Source organism: Hyperoodon ampullatus (genome assembly GCF_949752795.1).
Source record: "Hyperoodon ampullatus genome assembly, chromosome: 7".
Classification (NCBI taxonomy): domain Eukaryota; kingdom Metazoa; phylum Chordata; class Mammalia; order Artiodactyla; family Ziphiidae; genus Hyperoodon; species Hyperoodon ampullatus.
The window spans coordinates 96182511-96197101 of record NC_136920.1 but is presented as its reverse complement, the minus strand read 5'-3'; the positions used below and the strand labels follow the sequence as shown (position 1 = coordinate 96197101).

General features: G+C 50.1%; 1 protein-coding gene across 1 annotated transcript in view; it reads right to left on the bottom strand.

Moving 5' to 3' along the window:
• Positions 1 to 5996: 5996 nt before the first annotated feature.
• The window catches only part of TMPRSS13 (transmembrane serine protease 13), a 31943-nt gene continuing 23348 nt past the window's right edge, over positions 5997 to 14591 (bottom strand). Inside the window, exons 8-13 of the mRNA XM_079708812.1 lie at positions 13862 to 14024; positions 12777 to 12949; positions 9940 to 10038; positions 8629 to 8771; positions 8322 to 8474; positions 5997 to 7610 (exon numbers count right to left, since the gene is read on the bottom strand). Coding sequence (XP_079564938.1) covers positions 7584 to 7610; positions 8322 to 8474; positions 8629 to 8771; positions 9940 to 10038; positions 12777 to 12949; positions 13862 to 14024 — 758 coding nt within the window. The 3' untranslated portion in view covers positions 5997 to 7583. The remainder of the gene's footprint in view (positions 7611 to 8321; positions 8475 to 8628; positions 8772 to 9939; positions 10039 to 12776; positions 12950 to 13861; positions 14025 to 14591) is intronic.

Here is a 14591-nt window from a genome sequence, read left to right as displayed (position 1 = left end):
TGTGGAAGATGTTCATAACTCAGAATCAGTATTTTCCAAATGACGAATGCATGATGTTACATTATTAGGCGTGGGTAAAAAGACCCATTTGGAGTGCAACACAGACCAAGAGATTTTAATGTAACTGAGTAAAAAAGTTCATTGACAGGTTTTAGATTCCACATTGCAACTGACCTTTATGAAACTGTCACTTGTCAAGTTTGAGTATAGTAAGTATCAAAAAAAAGTATCCACAATTACCTGAAAAGGCTAATAAACTATGTTTCCACTTTCCAACTCTATATCTGTGTGATATTGAATTTTCTTCACACATTTCAACCAAAACAACATATCACAACAGATTGAACACTGAAACAAAAATGAGAATCCAGCTATTTCATTCAGCCAGATATTAAAGACAGTTGTAAAAATGTAAAACAATGCCACTCTTCTCCTTTTTTTGTTTAAAAAGTATTATTTCAATAAAAACATTATTTTTGTTAACGTTAAGTACTCAGCTACAAATATAATGAAATAGGAACAGGATCTGTATGCTAAAAACTACAAAACCTAGATGAAGGAAATCAAAGAAAATCTAAATAAATGGAGAGACATATCATGTTCATGGTTTGGAAGACTCAAGAGTTAACATGTTAATTCTCTCCAAATTGATTATAGATTTAATGCAATCCCAATCAAAATTCCAACAGGCTTCTTTATAAATATAAGCAAGCCGGTTCTAAAACTTATATGGAAATGTAAAGAGCTAGAATAACCAAAATAATGTTGAAAAAGAACAAAATTGGAGGATTCACCCTACCCAACTTTAAGACATTCTGTAAAGCTACACTAATTTAGACAGGGTGGCATTGGTGAAGGATAGACACGTAGATCAATGGAACAGAATAAAAAGTCTAGAAATATACCTGTACAAATATGCTCAATTGATTTTTGACAAAATGCAAAGGCAATTGGATGGGAAAAGTACAGTCTTTTCAACAAATGGTTCTAGAATAACTGGCCATACATTTGCAAACAAAGAAACAAACAAAAAATGAACCTCAATCTGTAACTCAGTGGTATCCATAAAGTAACTCCAAATGGATCTTAGGTTCAAGTGTAAAGCATAAAACAATAAAATCCTTAAGAGAAAATATCAGAAAAAATCTTCTAGAGCTTGGATTTGGCAGAGTTCTTAGAACAATCCAAAAAGAAAAAAAAATCAATAAATTGGAATTCACCAAATTAAAAACTTTTGCTCTGTAAGGACACAATTAAGAAAACAGAAAGACGAGCCACATGGGGAGAATACATTTACAAATCACATATTCAACAAAGACTAGTATCTGGAATATATAAAGAACTCTCAAAACTCAACAATAAGAAACAACCCAACAAACAGGCAAAAAATATGAACAGACATTTCACTCAAGAGGCTAGATAGATGGCAAATAACACATAAAAAGATGCTCAACAGCATTAGTCATTAGAGACATGCAAGTTAAAACCACAGTGAGACACCACTACACATCTATTAGAGGGGTTACAATAAAAAATCTGAGAATACCAAGAACTGTTGAGGATACGGAGCAACTGGAACTCTCATATTGCAGGTGGGAATGCAAAATGGTACAGCCCCTCTAAAAACAGCCTGGCAGTTTCTTATAGAGTTAAACATATGGTAACCATAATCTCACCTAGAGTAATTTGTCCTAGAGGAGTGAAAACTGAGGTTCACATGAAAATCTGTACACAATCATTGAAATCTATGCTTATCTTGATTTCTGCCATGATCTCATCAGGAAAGAATGGCTTTGATTCTAGAGAGAATTTATTGGCCTTTGTACAGTGTTCATAAGAGACAGGCCTGAGTTGTCCACAAGCAGAAGGGCTTTGGGGGTTGAAGAGAGGGGAGCAGCCTGGGCCTGACCCAGGGAGAGTGGGGTTCCTGAGACTAGGGGTACAGAGAGCAGTGAGTTTGTGAGCTACTCCCTTTACCTGTAAAACCCCCTGAGGGTGGCTGTGACGGCTGCAGACTGAGCACCCCGCCTGGAGAGCAGTGGACAGGCTCTCCTGGGGCTGAGCTTCCTGGGGAAGAACATGATGAGAGGTGTTTTCCAGCCAGGCTGCAGCAGTTCAAAGTCAGGTTTTAATCTGCTTTTAAAGAGAAAGATGACATTTCTTATACTTCAATGACATGGAACAAATTCCTACTGGCTCTACCGATGTTAGCTGGAAAACCCAGGGATAGATGAGATGACCCAGGGTGAACATTTACCCTGAGAAGAGAGCTGAGTCTGGTGTCCTGGGGACACCATTTACAGAGCCTGTGGAAGACAGAAGGAACAGCCAGAGGGTCAGGAGGGGAACTGGGAGAGCTTGGTGCCACAGAAGCCGTGGCAATTTCACAAAGGAGGAAGTACTCAATAGTTAAATGCTGCAGTTCCAGTAAGATGAGGACTGAAAATGTTCCATCAGATTTGGCAACATGGCAGTTCACTGACATGATGGGGCAGGAGCCAGATGGCCGTGGATGGAGGAGTCCGTGGAGAACAAGGATGTGTGTCCCCTCACAGCCCTGAACTGTCAGCTCCTTTGGCTGAGCAGTCAGATGCCACCAGAGCAGGGCCAGTGACAGGAATCCATCCTGGTCCCATCAGTGATGAGAGAGCAGAGTGAGGTCAATTCAGTGCATCTCCATGACTTAGAGAAGCCACCCGTAGGGGATGGCCATCTACCCCAGATGGTAGTGTCATCTCCACGGAAGATCAGCCCATTGCTATGAGACTAAGAGGAAAGTTTATGGAGAGAAATGGCAGATTTCCTAAGCCCTGGAGATGTTTCCAAATTTCCCTCTCCTATCTCACTTATTGGGTGAAGTGACACGGAGGTGAAGGATCTGGCCCTTTTGTTGCAAACTCAACATTTGTTGAGAGGTCCTAATATGCCAGTCACTTTGCCCTGTGTGTTTACATGCATCCTCCCACTTAATCCTGCAACAACGTGTGGCCTAGATACACCCAGCTCACGTATGAGGAAACAGAGATTGGCTTGCCACAGAGCCAAACAAGCGGCTGAGCTGGAATTTGTACCTCCAGGTTGCTTTGATTCCAGCTCCAGGACTCTCTCCACTACAACACAGTGTAATTAGGAGGAATTATTCAAAGAAGGCTCCCAGCTCCCTCCTTGTATGAAAAGTGAAGAAATTCTGGCACCTGGGACTTAGACAGAGGAGACAACTTGTTATATCCACAGGTTTCGCTGGCAAGAACTGAGCTTGAAGGACCAAAGACCAAGCCATGCTCCTCCCTTCTCAAAGGACTCATCCAATAATGGCTCCTGCCTGGAGCGTCCCAGCTGCTTATCTCCAGAGCACAACACTCTGTGTTCCCTGGGTAGGCCCATTGTAAGACCAGCATGGGGCTTTCTCCCTGGGCTGGGTGGCAGTTTCCAAGGAACAGGAAGCCTGGGCCAGTGCAGAGGAGGTAGGGAATGAGTGGCACGTACCTCTCAGAGTCACCCACCCACATCGAGGAGACATGGAGGTGTCCTGGGGCCATAGCGGGTCATGGCATGGGAGGGTCTCCCAGAAACCATCCACTTGGGGGTGGTGGGGGAGGTGCCAGGGGGCCTCCTCCCATCCACGATGCATTTGTCCCAGCTTCTAGAAGCTGCATGGTCTAAGGCTCTGGTCATGTGACACTCTGAGGGAGATGCCCATCCTCCTCTGGGGGGTTGTCCCACCTTGTCCCTCCTCCAGCACAGGCCTGGTGGAGAACAGAAAGATCCACAGAGCCAGATGGCAGACCCCATGAGGCGGCAGCTAGGAAGCCTCCACCTGCTTTTAAAGCAGCTTTTAAAATCAGACAGCCTGGCTTCAAAGTCCAGCTCTGCCACTTAGTAGTTGTTAGTTTGGGGGAAGCTTATTCCAGTTCTCTTGGCCTTGTTTCCTCATCTGTAAAATAGAGATAATAACAATGCCTACTTCACACTCACAGAAGACAAAACACATCAGGTGTTCAGCAGAGCATCTGGCACATAGCAAACGTTCCGCAAAGGTAGCTATTATTGTCATTATCCACATCATTACCATTACGAGGAGTTCTCTCCATGTGCATCTCTCAGTGTCCTCCCAATTGCATCAGGACATCCACTAAGCAATTATGGAAAACAATAGGTCTTGGGAATCTAACCAAAGCCCAGAGGCAGCTGGATGGGCAGCGAGGCTGTAACTGGCTCCTTCTCCCAAGAGCCACCATCACCTGTCCCACCCCCAACGCACTCACTTGACCCTCCCCCTTTCCCCAGGGAAATTCAGCCGTCAACAGAGCTGACAAAGCCAGAGAGTTTGACTGGAACCTGGAGATGCCTGGGACCCAGGGACCATAGGACAGTGTCACCAGCAACACCTCCCCTCAGTACACACACCCATCGCCCTGGAGATTCTGGATCAATGTGGGAAATCCCATCACCCACCCTCCACGATTTTTATAGCCTCTATAGATGTCCTGGACCTAAGGAATATTTTTCTCTTCCCATCTAGATACTGCTTTTTCTCTTACCTCTCCCTGACACACACACTTCTGCACCCCAGCAAATCAATTTCTGCCCTAGGAAGCCAAGAGAGGAGAGAAAGGGTCTGGTTCCTAAGTAAAAATGAACAGAAATGCCCTAAGCCCTAACTCTCTGTCCCAAGGCCTGGGTTCTGGGATATGACCAGCTTCCTCTGGGGGGCAGAGATGGCTGGTTATCTTCCAAAACAGGTGCTTACTCTTGCATGGGAACTGCCCAGGGACTGACTTTCTTAGTACCTTTCCCACTTGATCTAGGTGGTGCCATGTGATATGTCGACACCCATAAAATATGAGTGAAAATGACATGTATCACTTCTGAGCCAGAGCATTTAAGAAGTGGATATGCTTTCTTCATCTTTTCTTTCCTCTGTCCACCGGCTGGAAGCAGATGACAAAGTCACTAGGCTGAAAGAATCTGAGCCCCTGAAAAATCATGTGGAAGAAAGCCTCCCATTGACCAGACACCCTCACTGGACTGTTAGGTAGATGAGAAATAAACTTGGATTGGGTCAAGCCACTGAGACTGTGGGAAATTTGGGGATCTGTGACAGCAGGTGTGTTACCCCTACTGCTAAATATAGTAAGCCTAGCACCTGCCCCCTCCCCATGCTTTGTCGTGCAGACAGAGCAAGAAAATCATTGGAAGGAGGATTTCCCCTGGCACTGACAGGGGAGATTAAACAATCTTGGGGTGCCCAAAGGCCAGGCCCATGGGGGCAGGTCTGGAGAAGACTGTGCTCATGGCTAGAGGCACACATGTGTGTTGAGGGTGCTGGGAATTCATCGTGGGATCATAATGGGTGAGGTCAATAGATTGATATTAAACGGAGGAAAAGTGAGTGCAGAGCAAGAAGGGCTAGATCTTTCAGAAGAGGCCAGTGGGACCGCCCATCCAATTCTCTTGGAAACAGCTGAGTAAGCACTGGGGCTTCTTTGTAAACATGCCTTTTGCTGAGCTGGCAAAGTCAGAGGCAGAGAAAGAGGAAGGAGGGAAACAGAATAGGCACTGGCCTGCTCTTGCCCCACCCCAGCTGCTTGGTGAAGACTCACCTACTCTGTTAAGACTCATTTCAAATCTCACCTCATCTGTGAAGCCTTCCCTGATCTCTCTAGGTGCAGCTACTGGCTGTGTTCCAAGCACGGTGTCCACACTGAATCACAGCTTCTATCACACTGGGTCATGACCATGACTTCCTGAGAACCACTGTGGTTTTTGTACCACCTGGGCCTGGCGCAAGTTCCTGGTACAGAGCAGGCACCCATAGGGTGGGTGAATGAATAAATAAATGATGTATGATTAAATGAGCAGAACCCCAAATGGAAGAACCAAAACTAAGAACAAAAACTGAGGATGTCTGGGCACCTGGGAGGACAATCTCAGTTTTCTACCTAGGGTACCATGAAAATATCCAGTGACACATTTTTCAGGTCACGCAACTTTTATTGCTGAAGACCGCTGCTAGGGGTGCTGTGGATGTGAATGTTGCCGTCCCCCCAAAACCCCCAGGTGTGATAACACGTCACCAACCCCCTCAGACCCTGCCCAGCGAACACTAGCCAATTCCAACTGCTTTTCCAGAATGGTGTATCCCCCGAGCAGCCATCTGCCTGGGCTGGGCTGGGCTGATCTGCTCGGACCCTGCCGATGGGAGTCATCGCATTACCAGACAGGCCCAAAGAGGGCAGGAGAATGGGATTGCGGGAGGATCGGGTGCCCCAGAGAAAAGGATGGGGAAGGTCCAGGACTTCAGCTGGTGCGGGTACTAAACACACTGATGCCCTGCAGGAGGGGCAACTCGGATCCTTCAGAGAAGCTGTTTGGAGGGCCTGGGGACAGAGCCAGCTTTCTCTCCAAGGCAGTTTTCACGGCAACACTGTGTCTATGAGAAGGTAAAAGATGGAGAAAGCTGAGAAGAAATTCCAAAGTCCCAGGACAGCCCTGGGTACCAGGGATGCCCATCCATCTGGATTTTCCCAGGCTCCGGGGCCAACAGAGAAGCAGCATCGGTTCCTTCATGCTCCTGCAGCCCTTGGATGCAGCAACAGTTGTGGTTCTCTTTGTGATGGATTTGCCCACCAGCCCAAGTGAGGATTTGCTTCCCTGAGTATCTCAAAGGGCCCCTTGAGGGCAGGAGCATTCTGTGGGACTCCAGAGGGGCACAGCTGCCAGGAGTCCCTCTGAGTTTCTGAGGTGATTGATGTTAGCTCTCTTGGCTCCTGGAATTTTTTAAAAAAATTTTTATTGGAAGATCGTTGATTTACAATGTTGTGTTAGTTTCAGGTGTACAGCAAAGTAATTCAGTTATACATGCACATATATCCACTCTTTTTTCTTTTAGATTCTTTTGCTCCTGGGATTTGTGGAGAATTTTTTAGAATACATCTACTTCTATTTCTTGAATATAAAAATAAAATGAAATGAAGTTTGCCTCCAACAGCCTGTGACCAAATGAGGGCAGCGAGCCCTGTCCTGAGTTGTCAGCGGGGACAGCCATGGCACGGCCCCAGCAGGAGGGCTGAGAGGGGAGAGGCCACGCAGAAGGTCAGCGGGGATATCTTCCCACTAGGGATGGTCCCGGTACTCCATAAAACCTATTACTGGCCCTTGATGGCAGTGACAGCTGGGCCACTCGGGGGGGCAGCCCATTCTGGACTAGTCTCCAAGTTAGGGTCAGAGAAGCAAGAATTCCTGATGTGACCTTCCAGGCCCTTCCCTGGGCTCCACCTCCTCCATCCATTATGGTCACCCCTGTGGGAACCTCCATGGCGTCCAAACAGTTATCTTCAGGTAATTTCCAGCCTGGCGTTTGAGAAGAGTTGACAGCTCTCCTGGTTTCTGAAGACCTTGGGAAAGCAGTGACACACACGTGTGCCCATGCACACACACATGTGTATTCACAGAGGCAGCAGACAGAGGAGGTGGCAGTAACGATGGTGTCTGGTGGCCTTTAGCCCAGATGATGGTGCCTATGGCCCGGTCACATTGGCCAGAGTCTTTACAGCAGCCAGTGCCGTGAGGTGGAGCCGGACTTAGTCTTTCCGGAAGCGCGTCTCACTCTGAGGAGAAGACGGAGAACAGGGTGAGGGTGGGCAGGGTGTGCCTGGAACACAGAAAGCTGAAGGTGGGGGCTCAGAGCCTAAAATTCAGCCCAGCTGTTATCGGGCACTGCCCCTCAGAGAAGAGGGGCAGCCCAGAGGAAAAGATGGGAACAGGACCCGCCCCACTGGATTTCCAGAGAAGCCTTCCCATCCCCACCTGAGCCCTCACTGCCTGGGCAGAGAAGGGAAGGGGTGGCATAGCATCCCTGCTCTACAGCTAGGACGCAGGCCCAGGGAAGGTAGGGGCTGGACTGGGTCCACAGAGGTGGGGGGTAGACCTCCATTTCCTGATGCCTAGTTTCCCGGGAGACCCACCTCCTGCCAAGAATGGGAGGCCTCCTCCTGTCAGTGTGTGGGCTCACGACGCGGCCATCCCTGGGTAGAGGACAGTGATGCTGGGGCCGGTACCCAGCCTAGACCCACCACTTTCCAACCCTCTGAGCTCTTTTTTTGCAGGAGGAAACGGGGCAGAAGAAGCACAGGCAGCTGGGGTCGGCCCAACAGTTGACTCCTGTCCTTTCCTGGTCATTTCCGCATTCTGAACACCCCCAAAGGCAAGGGGGCAAGGGTACCTCGCCGAGGCCCTGGAGAAAGGCTAGGCCCTCTTCCAGGCACCCCACCTTTGGGAGTCCACTCCTGCTGGGTACACACCCCCTGCAGGGCTCTCACCTCCATCTTGCTGTATATCCAGTGGAGGACTTCCGTCACTTTGGTGTACACGCCGGGTTTGTTTCTCTGGCCACAGCCAACGCCCCAGCTGGTGACCCCTGCCAGGTACCAGAGTTGGTTCTGCTCGCAAACCAGGGGCCCCCCGCTGTCTCCCTACAGGGGAGTGCACGCGCATCAGCAGGGTGAGAGAGGCGGTCCTTGGGCAGGAAACGGTGGGCACCTGACTCTCCCTCCGACCCCAAAACCTCAGCCTTCCTCCCTTCCCTTGGGGTCCCAGGGCCTGAGCCCCATGTGGGAGCAGCCTTACCTGGCAGGAATCTCTCCCTCCCCCCAGGTCCCCCGCACACATCATCCTCGGGGTGAGGTAGCTCTTGTAGACCAAGTAGTTGTTACACTTCTTGAAGTCGATGAGGTTGACCTGCACCTCCCGGAGGAAGGGGGAGGTCCTCTCTTCAGTGCAGCGGAGGAGAGAGAAGACGGGAAGGGAGTGAGACTCCGGGCGGCTCTGTGGCCTTCCAGCTGCCCACCCCACACGCCAGACTGGCAGCCTCCCGGGCGTGGAGGGCACCATTCCCATGGTAGGCCACCCAGGATGTATGGGCACATACACCCTCACACCAGACACAACTCACTACACGTAACAGAGATGCACGTACACAGACAAACTCACAGGCCTATCGGGCTGCCTTACATGCTGCACAATGCCTTTCTGTATCCAAAGCAACGTCAAATAGATCATTTGCTTCTGGTAACCACGTACTCTGAGGAGAGCAGATGTGATGAATCCATTTACAGAAGGAGAAATTTAGGGCTGAGGAAGGACTTGCCCACGGTCACCCAGCGAGTCAGTCACAGGGCCAAGATCAAAATGAGGCTGCTCCTGGCCAGTCACCGCTCCATCCCACGAGCAGGCTCTGACACCTGCAGCGGCCACAAGCTCACGACTCTCATGGCAAGGCCATACATAATCTTACAGACCGGACACCAGACACAGCCACCCTGTGATGATGAAGTGAGGGAAACCGCTTCCTAGCCTTGTTTCAGCACAGACAAAACACAAGGTAGGTCAAACCACGAAAGGACCAAACAGCCCCCTGTCCCAGCCAGGATGAGCAGCTGCTGCTTCCTCACCAACTACAGCTTTAGACTCAGTCTATTAACTCTTTCTAAATGAGATTATTAAGATATCCACTCACAGGACTATCCCTGCTTCCTACAAGCAACCAATCTAGAGAAATACTTCACTTCTTTGAACCCCCTTCAAAGCACCCGAATCCTATAAGTCCTTTCTGACACCCTCTTGTCGAGACGTCCCACGGTTCTCCCTGGTGTGAGTTCTCCCTCGGTTCAATGAGCAATGAACCCAGGTCTTTCAAAGACAGGGGTTTTCCTTGTGTTTTTGGCTGGGGCATTGTCACAGCAACTGCTTTGATGTATACACAGGTGTATATACACACACATTCACACCAAGGCCCATGAATCTATATATCCAAACCCTCATCTAGGTAGACCTTCATCTCTATACCCTGACATATCCCCCCCACACACTCTACACAGACACATATGTACACACACACACACACACACACACACACACACTCTCACATCTGCCTCTCACCATCTGTCTCCTTGGTCTTGCCGAAGCCCGTGACCCAGCAGGTCTCATTGAGGCTGAAGGTCTGTCCATGCATGGGGAGGCAGGCAGGGTGGACATGTGCTGTGACAAGACCTCAAGACATCAGTGAAGGGACAAGGCTGGAGGTTTTGGTGGGGGGTGTGTGGAGGGACAGGAGTACCAATGTCCCAGGACCTCCTCCTTCCCCCCAGAGTGCTTCTGAATCTTTCAGGGCCTTGAACGGACCAGGCAAGAAACTCAATCACTTTATCTTGACCCTCCAGCCTTCAGGGTGCCGTCAGAGTCCCCCAGACATTCTGATTTTTCAGTGGGTGACATGTGGGCAGAGGCATATGTCTTGGAAGCTCCCCTGTGCCAAGCTGATACTGGGTGGCTGAGGGTCTCTCTCTTCAAGACTGGCTGTCCTGGCTGAGTCTCTTCCATGCCTGTCCCTCAGAGCAAGGAGCAGTGCAGGCTAAATCCCAGGTATTACTGCCATGACATCTCAGGGGTGTGTCCTGCCTGGTCTGGGGAGGGCACCCCTGGTTGGCCAGGGCCTGAGTCTCTCTCTCGAGGGTGAGACAACCTCTCCAAGTGGGGAGAGCGCATCCCTAGAGACACAGGCCACGAAACTGCTGCTCCCTTGCTCCCACACTCAAAATCATATAGAAGGTGCTGTTGTGCATCAGTTCATAAGCTCCCTCTGAGGACCAGTGTTCCCATGTGGACTAGAGCATCGACCAATTTGCAAGAAGAAAAGAGTTGATAGAATGTTTGCAGTGTTCACGATTGTTATGCTCACTGCAGCTTCCCGTGTCTAAAACAGTGCCTGACATATAGAAAGTGCTCATAGGAAGGAAGGAAGGAAAGAAAGAAGGAAGGGAGGGAGGGAGGGAGGGAGGGAGGGAGGGGAGGGAGGGGAGGGAGGGAGGGAGGGAGGAGAAAGACAGAGGGAGGGAGAATGAATGTAAAATTTTTCTCCTGTAAATTGGGAGTCTAACACATTTCTCTGCTAGAGAGTAAACAAACAAAAAAATAAATGAAGGGATGGCATCGATTATTAACCAAAAACACAAAACATGACTTCTTAAAATAGTGTGTGCCTATTTTAGAGACATGCAGTCTTAAAAACATGTAACACTATCATATATTCTACTCTTTTTATGGGGTAATTAAATTTATCAGTGAGCCTTCACAAGTTTTCTCAGCTAGTACTGTGACTTCGAAGTGCTCAGCCTACCAGTTTAAGAAAATCTGCCCTGATCTCCAAACCAAAAATCAGCACACATGGTCTGACCACAGGACTACATAAATCTAAGCTGTGACTGTCTCAGCCTAGAGATATTCTTCCTTCCCAGGAGAGTGGGAGGGGGTAGGAGTGGCTATCAGAGTCTAGAGAGGGACTGCTGCCGTCTGAAAAGCATAGGTAGTGCTATAATAGCTTTAATTTAGTTTTACAAATGAATTCTATTTGGAATTCCAAATAATATTCATGGGGTTTGGGGTGACGGCAGGTAAGATCTGGACGGTTAGCCAAATGAAGTCTGGGTTTTACAAGGTTGGGAAGGCCTGTTCTGATCCTTCAGACCGTCTGCCCCCTTTTACGTGTGCACGAGGGGCAGGGCGGGGGCAGCACGGCACCCCCATCTCACCGCCCCAGGCTCCACAGACGAGGCTAGGAGGGGCAGGAGAAGGGCTGAGAGGGCTCGCCCGTGGCGGGTGGTGGGCTTGGCTTCTGCTGGGCTCGGCTCTGGGCCAGCTCCACCCGACCCAGTCCTGCGTTGGGGTTGGGGTTCTCCTCCGCACACCGCTGTGATGAGCTAACGGCTGTGACTCAGGACCAACACCGCCTCCGTAATTCATGTGCCGGCAAAGGCCCGCTCACAGGCCCAGAGCACCAGAAAGGCTGGACTAAGCAGAGAGCCCTCCAAGGCTTCCAGAAGCCTCTGTAGCCTGCCAAGACTGATTAGGTGCCCGAATCTGTGCCCCCACGGCTCCCCGGGGTGCCCCCGACATCACAGCACTAGCTTCTAAGTGGCTGTTTGTGTGTGTCATCCGTTTTGTTCTCTTTGCCGTGAACTGCAGAGCCGCTATGTAGTAGACACACGGTATTTGACGCGTGAACAAATGGGTGGATGAAGTAATGAAGATGAGCTCCGATCTCCTGAGAACTTCGGTAGCCTTTCCTTCCTGTAGCCCCATTTGGTCCTCAGCTCCACCCTCAGCTCTCACGGCAGTTAGATGTCTGGATGTATAGGTACTTTCCTTGTGTTCTCAACTTTAGTGTTGGCAATTTGCCAGCAGAGAGCAGCGTGGGAAGAGCATTGCTTAGGAGCCAGACCCAACTGGACCCAGTCTTGGAGCTGCTGCTTCTTACTGCATGGCCTCGGGGAATTCTCTCTCTCTAAAGCTCCGCTTCTCAAAAGTAAAATGAAGTTAATCATAGTACCTGCTCCACAGGATGGTTTGTGAAGAGTAAATAAAATTGTAGATGCAAAATGCCCACCACAGTGTCTGCTCTCTGTTAAGTGCTCGATATGCCAGTGAAACAATTCGATCTGTTTATCTGGATGAAGACCAGTATCCAAACCCTGGCTCTGTCACCAATTTGCAATGTCAGATGGGTCACTGCGGCAAGTTTGTTTCCAATCTCTGGGTCTCAGTTCCCCTAACTGTAAGACAGAGGTGTGCCACTAAATGGATCTCTAAAAATCTTTGACACCCACCATGCTGAAGCTCTGTACCCTGGGATGGGTCAGTGGATGCTGCTAAGTGTAAAGGCTGGGCCCCAGGGCTGCTGGATGAGCAGGGTGGGGTGTGACAGGCATGGATTCACTCACTGGTCAGAGTCAGGGGCTCGGAGAGCCGCATGAGGGCGATGTCATAGTCGTCCTGGTCATCCGTGTAGTTGCTGTTGATAATGATCTGGGCAATGGAGGCTCCCTCTGGCAGGTGGTACAGGTTGTTGGTGCCCACGTACACCTTCCAGTCCTCCAGGATCTTATCTGGGGTCCTGCCAGAGCCACAGAGAGCATGGGCCAGTTACCACCTGGCAGAGCCCTCTGGCAGCATCCGCTGCACACAGGGAGCTGCAGCCAGAGCACCACTGGAGGCAGGAGAATGGATGAAATGACCTCTGGAGGGAGCTCTCTATCTTAGCCCAGAGATCTAGGACAATCCCCTACTTCCAAAAAACCGCTCTGAACTGGCGGTTCTGTACCTTACAATAGAAAATGGGAGGGGATGAGTAAGACTTCTAGGACCACTGGCCCCACTGTCTCCTCTGGATGCCACCAAGGATCAAATAAGGTGGGTGGGACACATCTCAGTGGTAGTATCCTCAGCAGAAACGGAGCTTTCAACAGGACAAAGTGACCCACTGAAGCCTCACTACTGGGGAAGCCAGTGCCCCTGAGGTCTCGTCTCCGAGCCCTTTCCTGTCCACCAGCTCAAAGGACAGGCCTGGCTGGTGACTGTCAGAAGCTGACTGCACTGCCCTTCCCACAATCCCCATCCCTCAATTCCTGGGACAGCATTCCTGATGTCTTGGGCTCCACCCCTCTAACTTCTAGTTTCTGGAAGCAGCAACAAGCCCCAACCCTCTTTATTTCACCCTGTTCTTTAGGGCAGGCTCACAATTCCTTCCTTCTACCTGCCTCTCTCTCTCCCTTGGAGCCACCAATAGTATTTTCTCACTCTGTACTGGCTCAGAACAAGTAATCCCAACTCACAGTCCCAGGACCAAATACCAATGGCAAATCATGGTCCTCACCACACACGAGCTGCCCAGCCCGCAGGGGCCAGGTTTACAAACCAGGTTTACAAACAAAGCCCTCCTCCACAGAGAGAAGTCAGTCTGCCCTCAGCCCTTGCTGGTGTCCCCGACCCTCAGTGGTGTCGCATCACTGCCCCCTTGGGCACTTACATGAAGAAGCAGTGGGCGGCGGTGAGAACCCACTGGGCGTCGATCAGCGTGCCCCCACAAATGTGGGCGTGGGCATACTGCAGACTAACTTGCCAAGGCCACTTGCTCTCTGGGGCCAGCGCCCCTCCCACGATCTGCCCGGTCATGGCCCTCAGTCCACAGTCTGGGGAGAAGCAGAAGAGATGAACCAGTATGAACTCAGCTTTTCTCAGAGCTGCTACCATGCTCCCAGGCCCAGGCAATCTCAGGCAGCCGCATCCTGAGGTTACCACCCGCCCATGGAGGCCGCTTTGCTCACTTAATCTGATGCGGCACAGCTGCTTCCTGCCAACACAGAGCTCCCACATAGGGGGTTAGATTTCTGGGATCATCCAGTGGGTAGTTTGGTCCTAGGAAAGATCCTCTTTTCTCTCCCTCATTCATTCTTCCATTAATTCGATAAATGCTTCCTAAATACCTATGCTTTGGGCACTGTGAAAGGCATTAGGATCACAACGGTGAATCCCAGGGCTGTTGTCAGGACCTCGCGAAAGCAGACCAAGTCTAACATGACCCTGAATTGGTAAGCACTGTGAGGGGGATCGTTTCAAAACAAAGGAGAAAAGCCCTTCCCATGATGCACAGGTAGGTGGTGCCCACGTTTCCTCAGTGGGTCGTTTCGTGCTGTTGGGGACCCAGCACCCCAAGCGAACATTTCCAAACATGTTCTGGAGTGAGTCCTCCCCCCGTA